Raw genomic sequence first — 24,434 nt, 5'->3', positions numbered from 1 at the left:
GATGGTGTTTCCTGGACAACGCCGACTTCCTGTCCGTCCGCAGAAGTGTCCGGCTAGCCCCGCGCAAGGAGCGTTCTTTGGTTCCGCTGGCGTCGCTGGCCCAGGTCGGTTCCGCCCGAAGGGGGGCGTCGGCATCGGGCAGAGCTGCGCGCCTGAGGGGCTGAAGCGGGAGGGAGAGGGAGACCCGCCGAGTGCAGGGCGGAGAAGCTCCACTTTGGCGGCCAGGTAGCGCCCGGCTACTCCTCGAGCGGGACGAGGCATGCCTCGCCAGGGAGGCGGTGTGGGGTGCTAGATCTTTCTGCGTGCAAATCAGGGCAGTTTCCTCACCGCTAGAGTGAGGGAACTGTTGCCATGGAGACTCCCCCGGGATAGTGGGGGGGGGGGTGGAATAGAGAAGGAGGAGGGGGAGAAACTTTGGGTGAGCTGGGATTAGGGAAGTGGCCAAGCTCCCTTTGCTGGCAGAAATTCAACAGGCGTAGCTCCTTCGCTGCACTAGGTAAAGCTGGACCTGTAGAGCTTCTGCCTGTCTCGTACTGATGAAGCTTCTTTCAATGGGGGAGGGGGGAGAAGAAGGTGATGAACGTAGGAAGGAGCTGACTGACAACCTAGAGGGTGTAGATGAATATGTTCTCTTTTCAGCTACTACTCCTGCTAGATCAACCAGGCTACTTTCCTGTGGGTTTGTGTGTGTGTGTGTGTTTGTGTGGCAAGCGAAATCTCAAGAGGTGTAGCTTCTAGGATAGTGCTGCAGCGACAAGCGAAGATTTGCCTGTTGGATTTCTGTCTGCTAAGGTGTAAGAGCTCTGCTGGTGGAAATCCAAGTGGGATATTCCAAAGGGGCCCTTTCCCCAGAAGACCTCACTCTTGACATTGCATTGGGAATATGTCATTGATTTCTGTTGTTACTTACGCATCTGGCCTGAGTCCAGGAAGCTTAACTTCAACAAAGATACGCAAGTCCTTCTTCCTGGTCTTATACTGCTTAGAAAGAGGCTTTTCTAGGTGGAGTTTCTTTGGGCCAGAAACTGCCTACTGTCTCTGTTACATTGATACTCCTCAAAATCAGGAGCAAGGACGGGGGGAGGGGAAGAAGTTTCTTAATTTTGCACATTTAAGTTGACCATGATTTTAGCAACTTGTAGGAAGGAGTAGTGAAAGGCAAGGCTTTCATTCTTCATGTTGTACCTTTCATTAAGCAGTTGTTTTGATATGATTTGCAATAATCAACTGCTTTGTGGAAACTACAGTCTCCTTTGGTTGCTGATTTTCTGTGTAGTTCAGGTTTATTACCACCCTTCTGCCATCACCAATTGCATTCCTGTTTGTCTTGTAAAAGGTAGTTTCATCGGTGTCTATTTTGCAGTAGCTGTACAAGGCCACACCTCTTTGCATTCTGGTAACCTGATAAGCAGTTGGCTGGAGGGTGATGAAGGAGAAATTCAGTTGTGAAAAGCTCAGCTTTGGAACAGAGGCTTAAAAGACAAGGCATCACAGATCAGGTAGTCACTTCCTGACCCAGAGAGGTTGCTGTTGTTTTATCTTCTAGTCAGTAATGTCTCCTGCTGATCTTTTATTTACTTTTATTTACTTTTATTTTGTTTTCTCTGACAAACAGGATTAAAATGCTGGGGAAATTAGTGGCTGTTTCCAGTTCTGGGGGTGGCTGCCTGTCTTTGTAGCAGATATTATGATTGCTTGTAGGAGTGAAAGAGCACCGTGAGGATCACAATAGGGCTTGCGTACTCTGGTGGCACAGTTACAACATTGGTCACCCTCTCACAACACCTTTGCTGTGCACAAACAGACTTTTAAGCCGCATTCTCTTCATATGAAAATTGTTCACTTTTAGGGGCTGATGATATTAATAGAACTTGCGGGGGAATGCTGCAACAAGGCACGCTGAGCCCTGGGATTCTATCTACATGGAAAGAAAACTTATTTGGAAGACCCCCCCAGGTGTAGGGGGAGGGGAAAACCCACCAGTCTTGGCCATGGTCTCCTCTCTGAGTCAAAGTGGAACATAGTCCCATGACGAAATAAGAGTACTTTGTTCTGCTAGGAAAGTTTGCTGCAGAAACGAAAGCTTGGGCACTTATATCACTAAAGAAAACTGTGGGCTTTTGAGTAAGTGGGTCCCAGCTGGTTCTGATAGTATCTTGATCCCATGTCAACTTTTTGGAGGGGCGGGCTACTGCCAATACAGTTTGCGTGCAACAAGGGTGTGCGCTGACTCTTAGTCTGTGTGTGCTTTGAGCCCCCTACAGTACATAGTATGCTTAGCAGTTTGATTCCAAGGATACCTGTGGAGTGCTGGAGGAATTATACTGGCTGTGTCATTTTGAGGGTGGGGGGAAGCCTGCCTCAATCCTCTTCATGCATATTTTGCAATGATGTGGCTGTGGATACAAATTTCTCAAGGGCTGGTGCCAAAGTAGTTAACCACATCACCACAACCTCCGTTTAGACTCCCAGAATGTTAGCATGTGAACCTGACTTTGTTCTCCTTTCAGCTTAGAGCAGACGTAGCCAGCATGGGGTCCCCCAGATGCTAATTGGACTACTGCTTCCATCATCCCTGACCACTGGCCATGCTGGCTGGAGCTGACAGGAAGTTGGAGTCCAACAATGTATAAAAACATCCTGCTGGATCTGGCTGATGACTAGTAGCCGTGGATAGCTTTATCCCTCCATGAATTTGTCTAATCCTCTTTTAAAGTCACCCATGTTGGTGGCCATCATTGCATCTGGAGAGCAACGCTATGTTGGTTACCCCTGGCTTAAGACATCATTGTAGTTAGGGGCTTAATTCGCTGGAAAGGAAGTGCTCCTGCTGTGCTTCAGAAAAACTACGTGCTTTTGTCTTCTTAATCTGCTGTCTTTCCTTTCATACCGTCTCTTGCGCACTTCCCACACTATTGAGGAGTGATTCCGCACATACATATTGTGAGTTGTGATAAGCACCTGTGCATTCTCCAGCCTTCACAGTGTCCATCATGACCAAAATGTGAAACTAACCAAATTCTATCTTCTGGGTGCTATTCTAATTTTTCTTCCTCTCCCACTCTATCAGTGTCACCCTTTTTATACAAAGCTTTGCCCCAGTACAAGGGTTTTAACTTGTCTTACCATGGGTTCTGTTGTGAGTTGCCAAGTAGAATAGACTTTCCCTGCTGAAATAATGTTCATCTTCCTATGCCAGTGACCACTGCTTGACAACTCAATTGAAATAGGGAAAGGGGAACTTCTAGTACTCAGGGTTGGTGGGACTCAGCCAATTTGCTCCTCACAATTTCCATAGTTTTGCACTTCTAGCTTCTCCAGTATTTGCAGTATTTTGAGCAAGAGCAAAGGAGAGAACTGGCAGCGGTTGTACTTCCTCTTAACTTCCAAGTTTTGTGGAGGAAACTGACCAAGTTTGGATTTTGTGGGGGGAGGTCACCCCCCTTTCCTAGAAGATGCTACAGATTGGAATGGAGAATTGGGTGAAAGAAGAAAACAGAGGAACCAAAATGGGAAAAAAGACTGGAAAGCAAATGGATAGATACGGATTTGTATCAGTGGGCTAAGTCATCTGCAAACCACATTCTGTCCACAGGCCACTAGTTGCTGAAAGCTGTGCAGCATGCATCCTCAGTACTCTATGGCCAACTTGCATGACAGCAGGTCCCATTAAACAGCTCCAAGTTCATGATTCTGTAGCACATTCATCCAGAAAGATTGCTGTGAGTCTTTCAAGCGGGCTGTATTTTTCCTAAAGAATTTCCTGAGGCCCCAGGGTCATGCAGCACCTAGTTTGCATGCAAAATGTCCCAGGTCCTTGGAATTTCCACATAGGATTCGGAAAAGCCTGTAACCATGGGGAGCCACTGGCATTTTGTGTTGCCTGGGTCTGATGACCATCATAGTCCAAAACATCTTGGGGGGGGGGGCTCCATTTTGGCAAAGGTGGGTGCATTCAGGATTTGATCCAGATAGACCAATGGTCTGACTTCAGATAGACCAACAAGACAGCTTCCTATTTTACTGTGGCAGCTGTACATTTCCAGCGTTCCCCGCCCTTCTCTTAAAAGAATAATAACAATAATAGATGCTTCTCACAGTTCAGGAAAGTTGCATTCCACCTGGCTGCCATGCCCAGTGCTGGTTCTTTTCAGGACTAACAATTCATCCCATGTCTTTGTTCAGAGACAAAGGGGACCATGTGTAGAATGGGAGCCAAGGGAGGGCATTCCTAGGAAGAGAAACGGGGCATGGCAGAAGGAGAGGAAGGTGGTGATCCCCGGGCCCCACCAGTCCGCCTCTGGGTGCGGCGCATAGGCGTCTACTGTGATGAGAACCAGAAAACATGGCTGGTGGCATCAGAAGAGGTAAGCAGGAATACTCGCAGCACCCTTTTGCTTTGGTGTTTTGGTTTTAGCCTTTTAGCAACACCTCATGTTCTCTCCCCCACCACCCCCTGTTGTTGTTTTTGGTTGCTTCTCCACCCAGGAGGCAGATACAGTGAAAGCCCGGATCAGGAGAGTCCGGGTCCCCCTGGGCCAGGCGGTGTGCCCCAGCCATCTCCCTGCATCCCAGCTGCCCCACATGTGGCAGCTTTCAGAAGGACAGCAGTACCGGGACAGTAACTCTCGCATCTGGAACATCGAACACCATTTAATGGTAAGGTTCCAGGCAGGAAAAAAGATACAAGCTGCTTAGCTGTGACTCCAGCACTGATGACCCAGCATTTTATTGGGATGCAACGAATGTTTTATTTTGTCTCTTGCAGATCATGGGAGTGGAAGAGCTGCTGCTGAAACTCCTCCCAAGTGATTAAATCTGGTGAGCTCTGCTGTTTTCCCACTCTCAGTCTCCCCCTTCCTCCTTTCTCTTTACTTTTTGCACTCATGGCGGTTCTTTTAATGCTGGTTTTTGTCTTTCAGGAGCTGTGTGACTCTAGGATGGTCTCCCTGTTTTGTTTTTTATGTGGTAACTCACAGCACTAAAAAACCGCTGCCTCTGTGGTGGAGCATGGCAGGCAGCTCTCTTGGCAGTGCTGCCACCCAAGAGATTAGGACAGGCAGTGAAGAAGAGTGCCGTGGCCAGTTGAAATAACAGGGGGAGTTCTAGGTAGGCAGGATGGAACACCCCCCTCCCCCCGCTGCCCTCCACTGGAAATATAGTCAGGGCACTGATTTCTGGGCATTGCTGGGGTCCGCAACAAGGCACGGCGATTGCCATTGTGTTCTCTCCCTGTTTAGTTTCCTGGAAGTGGCTGGGAAGCCACTACAGGGGACAAGATGCTGAACCAATTGCTGGGGTGCAAAAGCAAAAGAGGGCTATTGTCCTCATGTCCTGCTTGTGAGCTTCCCGGAAGGCATATGATTGAACGCGGTCACTGTGGGGCTTGGTAGGCCTTTGGCAGGGCTCTTACTGTGGGGCGGGATAAACATTGTTCTGACCCAGCAGGGTGGCCTGTGCATTCTTGCTGAGTTAAATTGGTCTGAAAAGCCGCCTCGCTGTTCAGCAGTTCAGAATGTTGCAAATGTGGTTTGTTGCTCTACTAATCCAGGAGGGAGGGAGCCTGTGGCATCTTCAGCTTCCATCAGCTCCAGCCAGCATGGCCAGTGGTCAGGGATGATGGAAGTTGTAGCGCAGCAACATCTGTGGAGGGCCACAGGTTCCCCACCTTTGTACTAATCTGCTTCAGCGTTGCCAGAAGTTACATCACCCCCTTCATCCTATGCAAGACATTGACTCAGAGGGGAGAACCCTGTCTCAACAAGCATCGTCAGTGCTTACTTGGTGATCTCTCCCCCTGCCCCCCGGTGGTTCTTCAGGGGGCCTTCTAGGCCATACTGCTGCTCATGGAGGGACCTTGGAAATAGTCTAGTCCAACCTATTCTCAGTGCAGAATCCACAATGAAAAGGATGCATCTATAGTCCTAAGTGTCACCCTAGAAATGGCAGGGGTGGGTAGGGAGGAACCTGGACCTTACTAGACCAACAAAGCAATCATAGGTGTTTCTTGTCTCATCTTTGACAGAATTTTGGGTGACGTGGGAGGGCACGAGACATTGTATTCCACACTGGTTTGCTTGATTAAGCAGAGACACTTTTTCAGAGGGCTCTGGGACTGTAGCCTTAGATGTGCTTGAAAGGGATCAGTCCTTGCTGTGAAGGAAAGCGGGCCTTGCCAGTGAGCAGGATTATCAGGAGATGCCTTGCTAGCTCACTCCCTTAGTTCTTAACTACAGTTGTATTTTCCTCTTCTTTTAGTTCCACAGACATGGCTCAGAAAGACCCCTGCCAGAAACATGCCTGTGAAATCCAGAAATGCTTGCAAGGTATGTTGCGTTGTTTTGGGTTTGTTTCATTTAAAAAGAAAAAAAAGAAAAACTATTAGATTATACCTGGGATAGGGAACTTGTGACCTTCCAGATGTTGCTGAACTCCCAACTCCCATAATCTCTGACCACTGGGCAATGCTGCTGGGTCACAGCATCCAGCAGGTTGCAAGTTCCCCATCCCTGCCTTTTCTGGGTCTTCAAGCCGTTCAGTAAGATTATAGTTTGAAATTGCAAAAATTAATCGGCAGTAAGAAAATAAAATGGAACAAAACCAATAGAAGTTAGGTAAAGGGTAAAGGGACCCCTGACCATTAGGTCCAGTTGTGGCCGACTCTGGGGTTGCAGCGCTCATCTCGCTTTATTGGCCGAGGGAGCCGGCGTACAGCTTCCGGGTCATGTGGCCAGCATGACTAAGCCGCTTCTGGCGAACCAGAGCAGCGCAGGGAAATGCTGTTTACCTTCCCTATATATCTACTCGTACTTTGATATGCTATAGTGACTGTTAAAAACTCAAGTGAATGGGACGAGCCCAACATAGTACTCATGGGGCACTACCAGAGAGAATATTCTCTCTCTGATTGCTACATCTGAAGGTAGCAGCATCTGGAGGGGACCTGGAACATTCATTATTGCTGTAAACTCTGGCTGGCAGCAGTTCTCCAGGGTCTCTGACAGGCAGAGGCATTTTTGCTAACTGGCGATGCCAGGGATTGAACCTGAGATCTTTTGTATGTGCTGTACAGTCCCTCCGAGTCATCTTCCAAGCCAACTGCTAAAGGTGAAGTGTTTTTGAAACAGAAAGAATGAACATCCCTCTTATGTTTTTGTTCTGAAATATGCTGGTTTTGAAGTAAGTGACCAGCGGTCTCTGAAATAAATGATACTTTCAAGTTTAAGGCTAGTCTCTGTTCACAAAGACCTGGACCCATCCAGTCACTCTGAGCTCGTGGAGAAAGAAAATGTCTTTTTTTATTCCAACACTCTTCCCATGGGGAACCTTTTGTAACAACCTTAGTGCTCTGTAGGTGGACAATTGTAGGAGAAGGTTCTGAAGTCCTCAGCTGTGCTTGCATTGGACAGTGATGCTCTGTGAGCATTGAGAGGGCAAAGCTCTCCTATTGCTTTGCTCTTATCTTTTCAAAAGACAATTGGTAGGACTGTTATAATGAATTTTAACCTTTCACTTGAATTGGGATACAGTCCTACCAGTTGTGTCTTAGTAATCAAAAGGAAGACTAACCTGGAAAAGATGTTACAGGCTGCAGGGGTTTCCCATCTTACCATGTAACGAAACATGTTTTAACCTGTCCCCCTGCTCTTTTGGTTGTTACTGGTTTACGTGAATACCCAACATAAAAAAGAATTTTGGGGCTCTCAAAAGCTTGTTTTTTTCTGGGTGCTGACACTTCACTTGGTCCTCATAAAAAGTGTTGCGTTTGGATTCTTTCCAATTACTTAGGTGACAGATCAACCAGAAATATTGTATTGGAAATTGACCAAGGGCCATTGCAAAATGTCCTTTCTGGCTTGATACTGCCTTATTGTATCAGAGTGCTTCTTGTGAGGAGAATGGCATCCTTCTGTCTCGAGAGACAGTGGAATGCGCCTCTGTGGGTTAAGTCAAACCGCTGCATTAGCAGTACTGGGGTACAATCCTGGGCAGTGTGTATGGAGGTCCTGGGCTGCCCCGAGAGCAGGACCCTGCTCTTGGCCTCACTTACATGGTCGAAAGGAAAGCAGAGTAATATGTTTGGCACCATCCTGGCTGCAGGAGTTGCTGGAATGAGGGACACAAGGCGCTATCCAGCCATCTTAGGGACTCCTGAAGATATATCACAAAGCAGCAGGGGTTTAGGATCAAAGTTTTCCTTCTCCTAGGTGGGCTGCCTCCCCAGATTGAAGAGCCCCATCTGCCCTGCACTTCCCTCTACAGCATGAGCAGAAACCACTTTCTTGACCACGGGACCAACTATTGGTCTCATCCACTCAATCCACTGGAGCCTGTCTCTGCATGCAGGGGAAAGTCCCTAACTCACTGAGGGCTTGAGACTCATTAGCTACTCTCACCTGGTTTAGCCAGCCAATAGAACAGGTCCCAGGCTGAGGCTGCTGTCGCATGCTGACAGCTTCTAGGAGCCACAGGTGAGAGCTGGGTGCAGGGTGGGGACCAAAGGTGGACAAATTACTTCCATCAGAGGTACTAAAGGTAAAGGTCGCGAACGACTCTGGGGTTGCGGTACTCATCTCGCTCCATAGGCTGAGGGAGCCGGCGTTTGTCCCCAGACAGCTTCCGGGTCATGTGGCCAGCATGACTAAGCCGCTTCTGGCGAACCAGAGCAGCGCACGGAAACGCCGTTTACCTTCCTGCTGGAGCGGTACCCATTTATCTACTTGCACTTGGACGTGCTTTTGAACTGCTAGCTGGGCAGGAGCTGGGACCGAACAACGTGAGCTCACCCTGTCGCGGGGAATCTAACCACCGACCTTCTGATCGGCAAGCCCTAGGTTCAGTGGTTTAGACCACAGCGCCACCCGCGTCCCTATCAGAGGTACTAGTCCTCCCCTAATCCTTTCATTATTCCACACGAAGGTGCTTTAGGTGGGAAATTGAATAGCAGAGACCTCACTTTTATACATAAATGTGAAATGTGAGGAATGTCTTCAGTAGCAGGTGGAGGGAGTAGCCTAAGGTGACCATACACTCTCAAAATGTGGCTTTCTGTGCGGGAACCCTCATATGCCTGTTTTGCAGTTTGCTCACTATTTGCTCTGCTTCCTGTCCCCTGCATCCCCCACAGCCAACAACTACCTGGAATCAAAATGTGAAGCCGTCCTCCAGGAGATGAGAAGATGTTGTGCCCGCTTTCCCAAGGGCAGATCCATCTCCTGCTCAGGGTTTGAGTTGCAGGAAAAAGAGAAAGAGAAGCAGGTATCCCACGGATTTCAAGCCCCCAAACCCTGAGGATGTACTAACCTCTGGGGGGAGTGGAAGACATTCCTGCAAACTACGTTGCTGCGCAATACCTCATCTGCACCGCTTGCGTTGACACGAGGTGCAAGGCAGCTCCTCTTTCGGACATTCTCAGAAGCCAGAAAACAATGGCCTGTCTGTTAAGGGTAGAGCTGCTAGTTGTTCTACTATCAAAACGTGTCAGTACTGTAGCCTTATTGTGGATTAGATTGGAGTAGAATTAACTTGATGTGTAAATGTTCAACGTCATCTACTTTTATTATCAGGAGTAGCAATATTTCACTGCAAAGTGAAGTCCAAGCAGCCTTTATGCTGGAATCTTAAGTTTTAAAAAAAATCTTGTTAGACACAGAATAACATCCTTAAGATGCAGAAACTGTACTCCCATGAAGTCAGCACTTCCCAGTCTTTCAGAAGTTGTCCTTGTCGTGCTCCTGCATTTTGCTGTGCAGTTGTATGAAGTGTTGGCAACTAAAGCTCCAGAGAACTCGGGCTTACCCTCTTTTTGGCTGGGCAATAGTTAAGTTACCTGCGTGCCTCTGTTTCCTTATCTGCAAAACAGGACATACCACTTCTTCTTTTGGACTGTAGATATAGTAGCACTCAAATCCAATTGCACAATGCTTAATTATGTGAATGCTGTTGTGGAAGCAGCTGATTTCAGGGATAGCTATAGAGTGGTGTGTTCTCCCCCTCCGCCTTTGCAAAGCAATAGTCACTTTCTGGAAAACCAGAGTGGTGGAAGAGGTATTTTTAAAATCCCCCACTCTGCAGCTTGTGTGAGCAAAGCCTCATTTCAATTGGAATGTGGTTGTAGCACCTCTTTCCCCCCCGTTGAGACCCTCCTGAACACATCTCAGAGGATTTTGACCATCCTGTTACTATTCTGTGTTCAATCTAGTACCTCTCAGTGTTGAAGTAACTTCAAGACCACTGCAATGTTCTGTGTGCATCATAAGCAGGCATAACCAAAACCAGTGGAACAATCTGTGTTGGAAATATTTAACTTTAATGCTGCAAAAATAAAATAAAATAAACTATCTGAACATACTTTCAGAACTGTAAGAATGGTTTTTAAGACGTATGGCCTACAACATCTCTCGTTTGTCTTGCCTTTTCTAGGCTGCAATCCTATACAGTGGTACCTCGGGTTACAAACGCTTCAGGTTACAAACTCCGCTAACCTGGAAGTAATACCTCGGGTTGCAAACCTTGCCCCAGGATGAGAAGGGAAATTGTGCGGTGGCGGCAAGCAAAAGTGCACCTTGGGTTAAGAACTGTTTCGGGTTAAGAACATACATCTGGAACGAATTAAGCTCATAACCTGAGGTACCACTGTATACAAGTGCTTTCCAAGCTTCCCACCCAGATAACTTGGAAATTGTTGAGCGTCTTGGTGGACTTAATGACTGTTCTGCTGGTTGTAGCAGTTTTAATGTACTCTGTTAAATTATTTTAAACTTTATTGCTTCTCTTACATACATTTTGAATCCCATAAATTCAAATTGCCGTAAAATGTAAGAAATAAAAGAAGCAATTAAAGAAATCAATATATTTAACGTAATGCATATGCTGTTTCCCATCTTCAGTACAAATCAATAAACACACCTCATACCGCCTGAATGAGGCTTGTAGACCAGTTTGAGAGCCCCTGCTAAATACACCTAACTGGTGAGTAGTAGGCAGATGCTGCAAGGTAACTGTGGTAACAATAGCCCTTCATGATCCTTGCTCACTACAAAACGAGTAGGTATGATGTCAAACTTACATTTTAACTAACTCAGTCTGTAGTGAGAAATTCTGTAGTGAGCAAGGATCAGAGGATTATTGTTGCCACAGTAGTCAACAGCCCAATCTCTAATAAGGAAATGCCTTGGTTCAGATTTCACCTGTACCATGCATGCAGCCACTACAGTAGTGATTACATGTTTATTTCACAAAGAAGGTATAGAGTGTAAATACTGAGGATTGCTTGTGGAGGGGCTATAGTTCACTGGTGAGATCTGCTTTGCATGCACAAGGTCCCAGATTAAATCCATGGCATTTCATTAAAGGAAGCAAATGACAGACAGCTGCCTGAACCCTTGGAAAGACATTCTGTGCACGATAGACCATAATTCTGACTTGAGATAAAGTAGTTTTTCACAGGTACTGTTCAGTTCAGGGAGATGGTTAATGTTAACCCAGAAACATACAGCACAATTCTAAGCCTGTCTGTTCAGAAGCAAGCCTCATTGAATTCAAATGACTTACTCCCAGGCAAGTATTTGTGTAAGGATGTTATTGCTTTAGTTAAAAGTGGGAGGCGGCGGAGTCTGCAAGCCACTTGTACAAAGTCACTAGGTTTTCCGGTCACCTTAACTTGCTCTGAAGCCAAATTGGTGGGTGCAGGTGTCACAACTGGGGATAAGAGGAAATGATCTTTTCTGGATCAGAACCTGGTAAAAGAACAGGATGTAAGAACAAATGGGCAGTTCTCTCACTGGAGGGATGTAGAAAGTGGAGTCCCCCTGAGGATCTGTACTGGGATCTGCTTTTAAACTTGTTCAAAAACCATATAGTGGGGCAGCCAGTTTTGTTGAAGACATCAAATTGTCATTAAAGCAAAAGGACTGCAAAGAACACCAAACTAGCCTTAAAAACTGGGCCAATGGGCATCAAAATGACATGTACAGTGGTACCTCGCAAGACGAATGCCTTGCAAGACAAAAAACTCGCAAGACGAAAGAGTTTTTCATTTTTTGAGTTGCTTTGCAAGACGAATTTCCCTATGGGCTTGCTTCGCAAGACGAAAACGTCTTGCAAGTTTGTTTCCTTTTTCTTAAAACCGCATTCCTATGGGAAACTGTGCTTCGCAAGACGAAAAATTCGCAAGACGAAAAAACTCGCAGAACGAATTAATTTCGTCTTGCAAGGCACCACTGTAATTCAATGCAAGCAGGTGTTAAGTGATGCATAGGGTGGAGGGATCCTAATTTCACATATAGGCTAACAGAATCTGAACTGGCAGTAACTGACCAAGAACAGGACCCTGGCATCATTGTGGATAGCTCAGTTAAGTTGTAGACACAGTGTGCAGAATAAGGACATCCCATAGGCATGTAGCTGTCCCCCAAGCATAACCATGTGTGTGTGTGTCGTTTTTTTGCAGGTAACTCCAGCATGCAATCCCCGAACTGCATGAGGGAATGCAGCCATTTGGCCCAAACAATTATTGACCCCTGCCTTAAAGTCATATCTCCCTTCACCATTCACTTCAGTACAGTAGGTACTAGGAAAAAACAAACATCAAATAACAAAATACAGCAAAACCAGTTTATTTTAAACTCTCACCTCAAACATTTAAATATCATATAAAAACATTTTAAAACTTTGAGCGGTTTTCTAGACTCAAGTGTGGGCAGCTACTGGAGTTTTTGTGGGAGGCTGCTTTGGGTTTGTTTTTTAACCAAAAAAACCCACCCCACCTTCATTGATGGTCTATCTCTCTCTCATCAACATAGCTCTTCCTTAATTTATGCCCTTGTTTCCAAATTGGAGGCCAGCTCAATTCTTTTAGCACCCTCTGGTGGCCACTTAACAGATTGGCTCTTTCAATCATCGCTTGAGAGGCAATGAAATCCTGATAAAGTCAAAAAATAAATGAGATTGGGGAAAAAGCAGCACCCAAATATACTGTTTATTCCTCAGATCTGTGGCGCTCCAGATGTTGTTGAAATTAACTCCCATCATTCGTCACCATTCACTGATGGATGGAATTGATGGGAGCTGGGGTCATAGAATCACAGAGTTGTACGGGGCCCCAAGGCTCATCTAGTCTAACCCCCTGCAGTGCAATATCAACTAAAGCATCTATGACTGATGGCCATCAAAACTCTGCTTAAAGACCTCCAATGAAAGAGAGCCCCCCACCTTCTGAGGGAGTCCATTTCATTGTTGAACACCTCTTGCCATAAGAAAGCTCCAGATATTTAGTCATCTACTTTCTCGTATCTTGAAACCATTGTTTCAGACCTAGCCTCCAGAGCAGAAGAAAACAAGCCCTTTAGGTATTTGAAGACAGCTATCAAATCTTCTCTCAGTCTCTTTTCCAGGCAAAATATACCCAACTCTCAACTGTTCCTGATAAGGCTTGGTTTCAAGACCCTTGATCATCTTGGCTGCCCTGCTCTACATGTTCCAGCTTGTCAATATCCTTGTCCCCCTTCTTAGACAGAGTTATTGAGTGGGTGGTCACAGACCAGATCCATTTTCTTGGAGGAAACTGATTTTCTAGATCACTTTCAGTCAGTGTTTAGGCCCACCTTTAGCACAGAAACTGCTTTACTCGCCCTGTATGATGACTTTTGTTAGGAGAGAGACAGGGGAAATATGTCTTTGTGAATTTTCCTTGACTTCTCAGTGGCTTTTTATAGCATCAGGCATGGTATCCTTCTGGAGTGGCTGTCTGAGTTAAGGATGGGCAGCACTGCTTTGAAGTGGTTCTGGTCCTACTTGGATGGACGTTTTCAGACTGTGATGCTTGGGATGTGCTGTTCAGCCCCATGGAACCTTCAATATGTGTTCCACAGAGTTTGATTTCATCCTCCATGTTGTTTAACATCTACATGAAACTGCTGAGTGGGGTCATATGGAGTTTTGGAGTACACTGTTAGCAATATGCTACTCACACAAAACTCTACTCCTTTACATCTGCAAATGTGGCAGTGGATATGCTGGATCATTGTCTTGCCTCGGTAATGGACTGGATGAGAGCCAACAAAATGAAGCTAAATCCAGATAAGACTGAGGCACTGTTAGTGGGTGGGTCACTAGACCAGGATGGGAGGTTTCCTGCCCTCTGAAGGAGCAGGAACGTAGCTGTGGAGGGCACTCCTGGACCCACTGCTGCTGCTTGAGGCTCAAGTGGCCTTGGTGGCATAGAGTGCCTTCTATCAGCTTTGGCTGGTGGCCCATCTGTGACCCTATCTGGACAGGGATAACCTAGTTTCTGTTGTCTATGCTCTGGTAACCCCTAGGTTACATTACTGTAACACATTATGCACGGAGCTGCCTCTGAAGACAATTTGGAAACTTCAGCTGCTGCCAAATTCAGCAGCCAGTTGCTCACCTGAGCAAGACGGTTCAAGGATATAACACTAATCCTGGCCTGACTGCACAGGCTACCAATTAGTTTCCAGGCCCAATTCAAAGTCCTGGGTGTGACCTACAAAGCCTTAAACGGCTCAGGACCGCAATACCTCAAGGATCACCTCTCCCCGTATGAACTGACCCAGACTCTGAAAGCGTCATCTGAGGCCCTTCTTCATGTGGCCCCTTATCAAGAGGTCTGGAGGGTGGCAACGCGAGAAGGGGCCTTTTCTGCACTGGCTCCCCATCTGTGGAATGCTCTCCCAGGGAGGCTTCCCTGGCATCTTCGTTACATATCTTTAGGTGCTGGGTGAAAGCACCTTTGGCTGATTAAACAAATTTATGGCCTTTTAAATGTGTTTGGGGGACAAGGGATTCTTGGTTTTTTTGTTAATATGTTATAGATACTGTGTTTCCATTTTTTATTTTTATGCCGCAAACCACCCTGTAATCTCTGGATGAAGGATGGTATATACATTTAATAAATAAATAAATAATAAATTTGCAGGGCAGCCTTTTGCAAGAATGAACTAACAAGAGTAGTATTTTTAAAAGCCAGGGCTGGGGAAGCCCTTCAGAAGTTGCCAGACTCCAACTTCTATCAGTCACCCAGCATAGTTGATGGCATGATGAGAGTTGCAGTGCAGCTCCATCTGGAGAGCCATGGGTTCCTATCCCTGCTCCGAACCATTAAAGCTTCTGCTATAATAAATCTGTTCATTTATAAACGTAGCTCAGGATATCATTTTAATTTTTACATGTATATTGTAACAGACAGGTAGGGACTGCAGGAGGGGGGAAAACCACGTATTAGAAAATCAGCTTTAAGTGCTCCTGGAGCAGATATGAAAAGTGCAGGCTTCTGTCCAGAATGCAACTCATGCAGAGATAAACCAACTTCTGTCAATATAATCCAACCATTACTTCTCCATCTTCAGTTTGGGGGGCAAGAGTCACATCTCTCATGCAGCACTCATGATCTAGAAAAACTTTCCCCAGAGTGGTGCCATGCAGATATTTTGGACTACAACTCCCCTTGGCTATGCTGGCTGGGGCTGCTAAGACCAAAATATCTGGAGGGCACCAGGTTGGAGAAGGCTGGTTTACAGCAACAGCAGACCATGCCCAGCTCTTCCTACATACATTTCAGGGAGCTGGAGGTCCATAAAAGACAGAGCAGGAGGCTCCAGCAGCAAAACACAGCATTCCATCCCTATAATCCAGTAACTTTTGCTACCAATGGCGTGAGTCATGTAGAAAGTTTTCCAACTCCAGTCATTATTTTAGCCGTTCTACCACCAAGAGCAAAGTTTAGTTGAGCCATAATCAAGTGAGTGTTCAAAATACATATTCTGGGAAGAGGGTTCACCCCACCCACTACAAGCTTTTCAGGCCTCCTTCAGCAGGAGAGGATGGCAGAAATCCCATGCAGCAGTCAGAGTTTCCACAGATCATTCCAGCTCTGTGGCTTCAGCAAGAGGTAAAAATAAAAGTTTGGGAGGTGTCAGGAAGACCTGTTTCTCTCTTCTGCGGGCATTTCTAGGAAGCAGTATTCAGAGTCTGTCCAGGGAAGAATAAGCCAAAACTAGATGCAAGTTATTTTGGGACATGGCCTGGCACACCCTTTCCTTAGGCTGCTGAGCTTCTGTGCTCTCCAAAGCACAGGCTGTACTCTTTGCCACCCAGGGGGTACGACACAATGAGAAGGTGCCTACAAGGGAGTTGGGTGCTCCCCTGCAGGGTACTATCATAACATTTTGTGCACGTTTTCCCACTGGAAAAGAATTTGGGGGTGATTATACAAAACCTATCAGGCAGGGGTAGGAATCAGCCTCACAGCAAACAGCCTTCAGCCTAATGCTACCTCTCAACCACTGACCAATCAATCAAATGAAAAAAGGAGAGGAGCAAAAGGAGCTTGTGGCAGTGTTTCTGGAGGTCATAAGGTGCATACAGAGAGATGTCAGAATGTTCCAGCGGACAAGTTCAGCAATGGAGAAAACGAACGATTACTGAGTAGGAGATGGCGGTGGCAGCAACAGCAGCACAGGAGCCAGATCAGAGGAGGCTCCTAAGAAGCCATGCCAAGCAGAAACCCTCCTACAAACCCTCCAGTCAGGAGAACATTCTTCTTCAGAAAGGAGATCACCTGAAAAAGAGAAAAGGCAAATCTTATATTGGTCCCTATTTGATTTTCAGAAGCTACATGTTGCCTCCTGGACATGCATTGTGGCTGCTCAAGTGCCTGACAAAATGACACCCCCACATTTGCAATTATAAGGCGACAGCAAGCATAAGAGCCCCGACCCTGTGGGCCACTGGTTGTGCAGGCCTACTCAGACCTGAGTCTTCAGAAGTGCGAACTCTCTCTGGATTCTGCCTAGAAGCTATCAACTGTACTTGAAATCTGAAATCTGCTGCTGACAGACTGGGTCTCCCTTCAGTGTACCATCTTGATTTTGTTACAGCCATACTCGGTAAGCAAAAACTGTCTGCTGTCACACCTCCCTCTCCATTTAATGCAAGGATGGGGAACCTGTGGACCTCTATCCTGGCTTAGAGTTGTATTGAACCAAAGGCTGTTTCAGAAGCTTTGCTAACGCCATACTGGTAGTCAAGATAATCCCATAATTAACTGGTAGCTGCTGTAACAATGAGCTCATATATATGTTTATATTAACTTGTTTTGATATATGTTAATTGCTTTGATGTGATCCTTATCTGTGGTCTTGGAGTGCTGGGCTCTGAGCCCAGAAAGGAGAACTATCTGTAAGGTATTTGCCACCTATGCCCTCATCTAGCCAGGTGAAATGATGTGTGCTGTTTTGCTGTATAAAGAATGTATAAACATTTGCTTGGGTGTGGATAAGTCATCTCTTATATCTTGTCCCACATCTGCAAAGGCTAGGAGAATTGTCAGGCTGATTTGCTGTAAGTCTACCCCTTCTTTAGTAAAGCACCAGAACTTACAACTCTGGCATTTTAGGCAACCAACAGATTCTTGGGCTAGAGTATTGTTCACAGGAGGTTGAGAGAGCTTGTTGCTGTTATTGATATTATTGCTGTATCTTTAGTTTTAGATCTCATGATTTACATGGAAATTGTTTCCACTTGGTTATGTACTTTTTGATGTTTTTTATTGATTGTTTATGACTTCTGTTATGTTTGTAATTATGTCAATCTTGTCATGTTGTAAGCCGCCTTGAGCATAGTTTCAACTGTGGAAAGGCAGCATACAAATAAAATGATGATGATGATACACCTGCATCCAACCAGTCCCAGGAGCCCTCCTTTGGGCCAGTAGTCCAGGACAGGAGTGATGTGAGTTGGGTGTCTAATAACATCTGCAGGTCCCCCATAACATATTTAATAATTTTTGCCCATCTCCTCTTTACTGCACAGTTATCACATCAAACACTTTTTCCTACTCAAGGCTTTGCTGCTAGCCTCCTGTATCTCTCCAACTTGCCCACCAGTCTCACCTCATCCATTTTGCTCTTCACTTCTGGTGTCAGCTGATTGGTGGTGCTCCCACGAAACTTCAGCTGTTCTTTGGCTTTGCTCACATCCCGCTCAACCATCTGCCAGTCCACTTTGATGTAGCCTGTGTGGTTTGCAAGCTGGAGTAGAGAAAATGTTTCCTGAAGCAAAACACTACACGTCTAGCTGGACAAGTATTTATGGACAGCATTGCCCATTTCTTGTACCCCATCCACATTGCTACATAGCAGCTCAAAGCAGTAGCCCCAGGAGAACTGCCCTTCCAATGAGTTGCAGCTATTGAGAAAAGCAGTGAACAAAACAGCATTTGGAGTCAAGGACAGCATGAACCTAGCCTTCTTTAGTGCAGGTGTGTGGAACCATTGACCCTCTAGATGTTGCTGAACTACAACTCCCATCAACCTCAGGAAGCACAGTCAATGGCCTGTTATGATACAATCTGTAGTTGAGCAGCATATTGAAGGCCAAAAGTTTGACACACCTGCTTTAATGCACTGGCCTTCAACCGGTGAATTGGGAGTCACTACTGGATCACAGCTTGATCTAAGGTAGATCACAACAGCAGCACTTACCACTATATAAGTATTTGGTGTTTTGTTTTTGTTTTTTAAACCCAGTCAGTCAAGAAATGCATGAACAAGTTACAGATGCATCCCAGGTCTGAAAAAGTTAAGAATTACTGCTTAATGTGTACAGAATACAATTGGCTGTCCAGCAGAAAGACTGGTAATCTAACACAAAGAATCAGGACTCTGTTGCCCACACAAACCCTGGAATGGATGTTTTAAGAAAAGCCTGGATGAATCAAACAAATATAACCAATGCCAGTACTCAGTAAGACTGAGCAATTTTGGGGGAGTCCATGGATGACTGAAGAGCCCACTGAGCCAGTGCATTCCCCAATACACTCTAGCAGTTGCTCTTCTATCACATGGAAGACCTGCATGGAAGCTGGAATTGAAGGCACAGAAGCAAGTATGGTTCAAACGAAGATCATTTTTTGTGCGAGCACCAAGCTTAAAATAGAGGAGCTGTTCCACTGATGCTGATGTTTAAAATTAGCAGTGGATTGGCTTTGCTGCAAGTGATCATGTGTTGATGCTATCAGAATCTTCTCCATTGGCAACCAAAACTCTATATTGCACAAACCAATGTTTTAGAAAAGAAAAGAAAAATCAGAGATCCTTTGATAATCCAGCTGGAAGACAAAAAGGCTTGCTATCATCTTCTCTTTTTATATTGATATTTACAGAGGCCCTATATCTTTAGCACAGGAGTGGGGAACCGTTGACCTTCCAGATGCTGCTGAACTACAACTCCCATCAGACCTAGCTAGCATGGCCAGTGGTAGGAAGTGGGAGATCAGTAATATCTGCAGGGGCAAAATTTCCTCACACCTGCTTTAACAGATCTATGATAGGCATATATCAAGATATGGTGCATTACCCCACAACACACACACTGGGTTGAATCTAGGTTTTAGCCAGAGTAGACCCATTGAAATGAATGGGCTCAAGTTAGCTATGTCCATTAATTTTAATGAGTCTACTCTGAGTAGGACTAACATTGTATACAAGCCACTATATCTCTAGACAGAAAACTTCACTTGTAGCATTTCAGCCAGATATTTCAATCAGTCCAAAGACTTCAGGGCAGCATACATGGTTCTCCCACCTCCCTGTTTATTCTCACAACAATCCTGCAAGATGGGCTCATCTGAGAGCAAGATGGGTTCATGGCTGAGCTGGGATTTGAACCCTAGCCTACCAGTCCCAGTTCAAAACCCTAGCTACTATACTGTGCTGGCACTCCATTAAGTGCAACAACCTGTCTGTAGGCTGTTGAAATGCCCAGAGTCTCTATAAGAACAGCAACACACATTATTTGCAAGGCATGGCATAGCACCAGATTCAGCAATATGCAGCTGCAGCAACTGCGAACTAGATGCTGCCACTGCCAGGAATATTTTAAAACTCTGCCAGGGAATGATGAAGAAACTACAGCTGAGCCAAAATGCTGCAAATGATGTTTATCCATTTCCTCCCCTCTTCCCCCACAAGCAAAGACTCGTCACAGTGCAGAAGTTTCTCCATTTTTTTTGTAGTGGATACTGTTCACCACCATCAGAACAAATTTGGAGTCCTGCTAAGTATGCAAAATGGTGCTTAAGCTGCCCAACACAAATAGTTGTTGCTGCCACTTTCAGGGATTGTCAGCTGAGAAAAATACATTAGCAGAAAAGAAAGCCACCGCTAATGGTGGGCTCTATCCTGGAGAATATGGTGAAATCAACCACCATCACTCAAAATTTATCTGCCCACAAACAGGGTGGAAAATATCAAGAGGCCATTTGGCACAGCTATAAAAGGAACTACCAAAGTGTTCCAACTTGAATCTCCTGCACAGGCAAGCCAGTGAACAAGAGGCCCCAACTAGGGCTGGGTTGTAGACATCCCATTAAACCACTCATGTGAAAAAGATGAGTCACAGCTGCATGCAGTTTTCTGCAGTTAAGGCAGCCAAGATACCCCACTCTACTGGTCAATTACTCCCAAATCCAAGGTAGGCAACCACCAACCTGAAGCAGGAAGAAGCCACCTCCCACAGCAGTCGCCGCCAGTTTCCCAACCTTCTGGAAGATGAAGCCAGTGCACCTGCAAATCAAAAACGGGGATAATTCAGAAAAGTTACAAGGCAGCTCCATCTGCAGTAAGTAAAAATGGCAATCTGTAGCACAGAGACTGTGTTACTACAAGAGTTGGGTGAATTTGCTGTCCCCTTCCCCTGCCATCTACCACAAATGCAGCCAATGTACAATGCCTCACCATCCAGTGGCGCCTCCGATTGCCAGCTGGGTTGCTACGTTGTACTTCTCTGCACTGGACCCTGAGTTGGGTGCAAAGAGCTTGCGCCACCATGGCTGGTTTTTTGTGAACTTGGTCAGATCCAGCACGTCATCACTGCTTCGCCCTACTGCAAAATCAAGAAAAAAGACATGAGCAAGGAAGAAGATAAAGCCCATTGCTGAACTTCTATCCTATTTGAGCAAGGCCCAACTGCTGCCCAATTGTTGCCTACTGTAGACAGAGGAGCAGAAGGAAGCTTTCACCTGTTATTTAAGCAATACAAGTAGGGCTGGGGAATAAGGGCCCTCCAGATGTTGCTGGACACCAACGCCCATCAGCCCCAGCCAGGACAGATAGTGACCAGAGTTTATAGCAGTTGGAGTCTTACAACATCTGGAAGGCTACAGGTTCCTCACCCCTGCAAGGCAGCAACCCTAAATAACACAGCAAAACACTAGTAGAACCTTAAACTTGAAATATTTTTGTATTTGCGGGGGGGGGGGGGCTAAATTGCTGGGTTTTTAAAATAAGAGATAACATAGAAATTCGCCCTCTATCCACACCGTCAACAAGAGGAATTATAGCACATTCAATCTTTAAAACACCAGGTTCATCTTTTACTGATACAGTGGGATGTCTCTGCTTCACATTATGATTTATCCATAAAGATGCCACCTGAAGCTGCCTCATCCTGAGCCACTCCACTATTCTGTCTAGCCTAGTATTTTCCACTCTTAGCAAAAGAAACTTTCTAAGACTTCATTCAGCTGAAGGCCTTTCCAAAAGCCATTATCCAAGTTCTTTTTCACTACAGATGCTGGGGATTAAACATGGGGCCTTCTGCGTGGAAAAGTCTATGCTTTAGCACTGTGCAATGGTTTGCACCCTTGTCAAATGATGTCTGTTTGAAGATCGTCAAGGGAAGAGCTGTAGCTCAGTAGCAGAGCATCTACTATGCAGGCAGAAAGTCCCAGGTTCAATCCTTGGCATCTCAAGGTAGGGCTGGGAAAATTCTCCCTGCCTGAAATCCTGGAAAAGCCGCTGACAATCAGTAAGGGTGGTGTTGAGCTGGATGGACAAACAGACAGTATCAGGCAATTTCCTATGTTCCCATGTTCAATATTTAAGAACCACAACACACATGATATGAAAGGCATGGCATGGTACCAGGCTCAGCAACACACAGCTGACAGGTAACTGGTAAACAGCTTACAATCTGGTTGCCTGTAGCACATAGCATACCCTCCAACATTTCTCCAATGAGAATAGGGATGTCCTAATTCCATTATTATTATTATTATTATTATTATTATTATTATTATTATTATTATTTTACTATTTATACCCCACCCATCTCTGGGTTGCCCCAGTCACTCTGGGTGGCTTCCAACATATATAAAAATATAAAGCATCAAACATTAAAAAAAACTTCCCTATACTGTACAGGGCTGCTTTCAGACGGCTCAGAGGTCAGATCACTGACCATACCCTCTGATGAAATAGGGATGTCTAAAGGAAAAGCGGGACATTTCGAAATCAAATCAGAAACTGAGACGGCTTCTGCAAATCCTGGACTGTCCGTGGAAAATGGGGACACTTGGGGGGTCCGATTAGTAGTAGGAATCACTTCCATGAGGGGAATTTGTGAGGAGTCTTTCAAATGCTTAAGAGTCTCCAACCCACAGCCCTTGCCCTTTCAGGCTGTCCATGGGTCACAACAGATTAACATAGGTAAAAGTTTAGTAAAACGACCCACGGGTACGTGGAGAACCTGTGCCCCAAGGTCCCCTTGTACCCCTCGCCCAGCCATTAATACTCAAGGTCACTCAGTGAGCCAGCCATTCCATCTGCCCTACCCTGCAGGGTTGTTGTGGTGATGGTGATAACATGGACGGGGTCGTGATTATCCCGAGATCCCTGGAACAATGGCGGGGCACCAAGTGGCTTGTTAATAATAGCAACTCGCTAGGGCGGTAGAGATGGAGGTTTCCCCGGGGAGGAGATAACTAACGGGCAGGTTCTCTCTCCTCTCTCCCCCACCCCCAGCCAAACGGAGTGACGTCACTCCAAAGGTTCCCGCGCGGCGAACGTTAGCGCCTCTCACCCGGCATGATGTCGGCGGCCTTGCGCTGCTGCTGCGCCCGCTTCTTGCGCTTGGCCTCCTGTTCAAGGCGGAGGAGGGAGGAGCAGGAGTGGGCGCTGCCGATGCGTGACGGCGACGGAGACACGCCCAGCTCCAGCCCCAGCTCCTCCTCCATCTCCTCCTCCAAGGGGTTAGCAGGCCCCGCCCCCGGCCTTCGCCGCCGCGCGCATGCGCGTTCACAGAGGAGAGGCGTGGGTTAAGCCGCGCCGCGATGTGTTCCTCCTCCTCCTCCACCGCCACCACCACTAAACGCCTGTGGGACACGTGAGGAGGCGGAGCCTGATTGTTTGATCACCTAGGTAACCACCGGAGGTTAGAGGCGGGAACGTCTCAGACAGTTACCGTCCCCTCCGACTTTCCTCCTCCTCGTTATTGGTCTAGGCTCCAGTTCGTCATGCTGAGGGGAGGAGCAAAGGGCTTAGCGGGTTTCTGAGTGGTGCGGCCTCCTGTTACTAGAGCGCGGTCATTATTATGCGCCCTCCCGTGGATCAGGCTGCTAGTACACTTATCATTCTGGCCGAGAGAGAACCTCTGAGCATGTACAGACGTTCTACCACCCCAAAAGAGCTACAGTGCCCATAAACATGTGCAGAGAGAGTTTAAGAACACAGGTAATGTATGTGGGCCTTTAAGCAATTGTAAACGCTTACGCGGGTGGCGTTGTGGTCTAAACCACAGAGCCTAGGACTTGCCGATCAGAAGGTCGGCAGTTCGAATCCCCACGACGGGGTGAACTCCCGTTGCTCAGTCCCAGCTCTTGCCAACCTAGCAGTTCGAAAGCACGTATGAGTGCAAGTAGATAAATAGGTACCGCTCCGGCGGGAAGGTAAATGGAGTTTCTATGCACTACTGTGGTTTCTCCAAGAGCGACTTAAGTCATGCTGGCCACATGACCTAGAAGCTGTACGCCAGCTCCCTCGGCCAGTAAAGCGAGATGAGCGCCCCAACCCCTGAGTTGTCCATGACTGGACCTAACGGTCAGGGGTCCCTTTACCCTTTTACTTTTTAAGATCCTAGAATGGCGCACAATTAGTTACACAGCTGCTCTTCAGTGACACATAGCTTCTGAGCATGTGGAGAGGTTTGTTTGTTTTTTAAAACCTTAAGGGTGTAATGCACCTGAACAAATGCAGAGTTTATTTTTTATTATTATTTTTAAAAACTTTTTAAAGAACACAGGCTGTGAACATGAGCAGAGTTATAACTTTCCTAAAGGAACCAGCTTCTTGTTAAGAAGGTGAACCCCACCTAGACCTAAGGTTGTGATTCTATACACACATATTACGGGAATATGCCTCACTGAACTCGGTGTGACTTTCTTCTGAGTAGACATGTATAGGATTGTGTTATGGAAGTAATGAATCCTAAATGAATTGCCATGTAACACTGTAACCTTCAAGGCAAGCAAACAGTTTTTTTTAATTGTGTCATTTGTGTTGAAATATTACCCTTTTTACAATTTTATGCAAGGAGGTTGTCCACAACAGCAGTATATGAGTAGTTTAAATAAATAC

General features: G+C 46.2%; 3 protein-coding genes across 10 annotated transcripts; 2 read left to right on the top strand and 1 right to left on the bottom strand.

The window, feature by feature from the left end:
- Positions 1-18: 18 nt before the first annotated feature.
- MTCP1 (mature T cell proliferation 1) lies at positions 19-5,062 on the top strand. 8 transcript variants are annotated; one of them, XM_081179919.1, is made up of 6 exons: positions 19-104; positions 1,367-1,502; positions 4,186-4,367; positions 4,489-4,659; positions 4,769-4,821; positions 4,923-5,062. In XM_081179919.1, exons 3-5 carry the CDS (start codon positions 4,251-4,253, stop codon positions 4,814-4,816), a joined length of 336 nt encoding a protein of 111 aa, XP_081036045.1. In that variant the 5' UTR covers positions 19-104; positions 1,367-1,502; positions 4,186-4,250; the 3' UTR covers positions 4,817-4,821; positions 4,923-5,062. The 8 variants fall into 8 exon arrangements, with proteins under 8 accessions (XP_081036045.1, XP_081036042.1, XP_081036041.1 ...); XM_081179916.1 differs by having other exon boundaries at positions 27-104; positions 1,364-1,502; XM_081179915.1 differs by having other exon boundaries at positions 96-225.
- Positions 4,969-10,350, top strand: CMC4 (C-X9-C motif containing 4). Its single transcript, XM_081179928.1, has 3 exons — positions 4,969-5,109; positions 6,259-6,326; positions 9,128-10,350. The coding sequence occupies exons 2-3, from the start codon at positions 6,269-6,271 to the stop codon at positions 9,289-9,291; spliced, it is 222 nt and encodes a 73-aa protein (XP_081036054.1). The 5' UTR covers positions 4,969-5,109; positions 6,259-6,268; the 3' UTR covers positions 9,292-10,350.
- Positions 10,351-12,601: 2,251 nt separating this feature from the next.
- FUNDC2 (FUN14 domain containing 2) lies at positions 12,602-23,146 on the bottom strand. Its single transcript, XM_081179912.1, has 5 exons — positions 22,882-23,146; positions 20,757-20,904; positions 20,510-20,585; positions 17,913-18,050; positions 12,602-16,579 (listed from the first exon to the last, which is right to left on the bottom strand). Exons 1-5 carry the CDS (start codon positions 23,033-23,035, stop codon positions 16,502-16,504), a joined length of 594 nt encoding a protein of 197 aa, XP_081036038.1. The 5' UTR covers positions 23,036-23,146; the 3' UTR covers positions 12,602-16,501.
- Between the last annotated feature and the right edge of the window lie 1,288 nt (positions 23,147-24,434).

The sequence above is a fragment of the Podarcis bocagei genome, assembly GCF_964188305.1.
Source record: "Podarcis bocagei genome assembly, chromosome: Z".
Lineage (NCBI taxonomy): Eukaryota > Metazoa > Chordata > Lepidosauria > Squamata > Lacertidae > Podarcis > Podarcis bocagei.
Note: the sequence above shows the minus strand (reverse complement) of the source record. Positions and strands in the feature narration are given on the sequence as shown.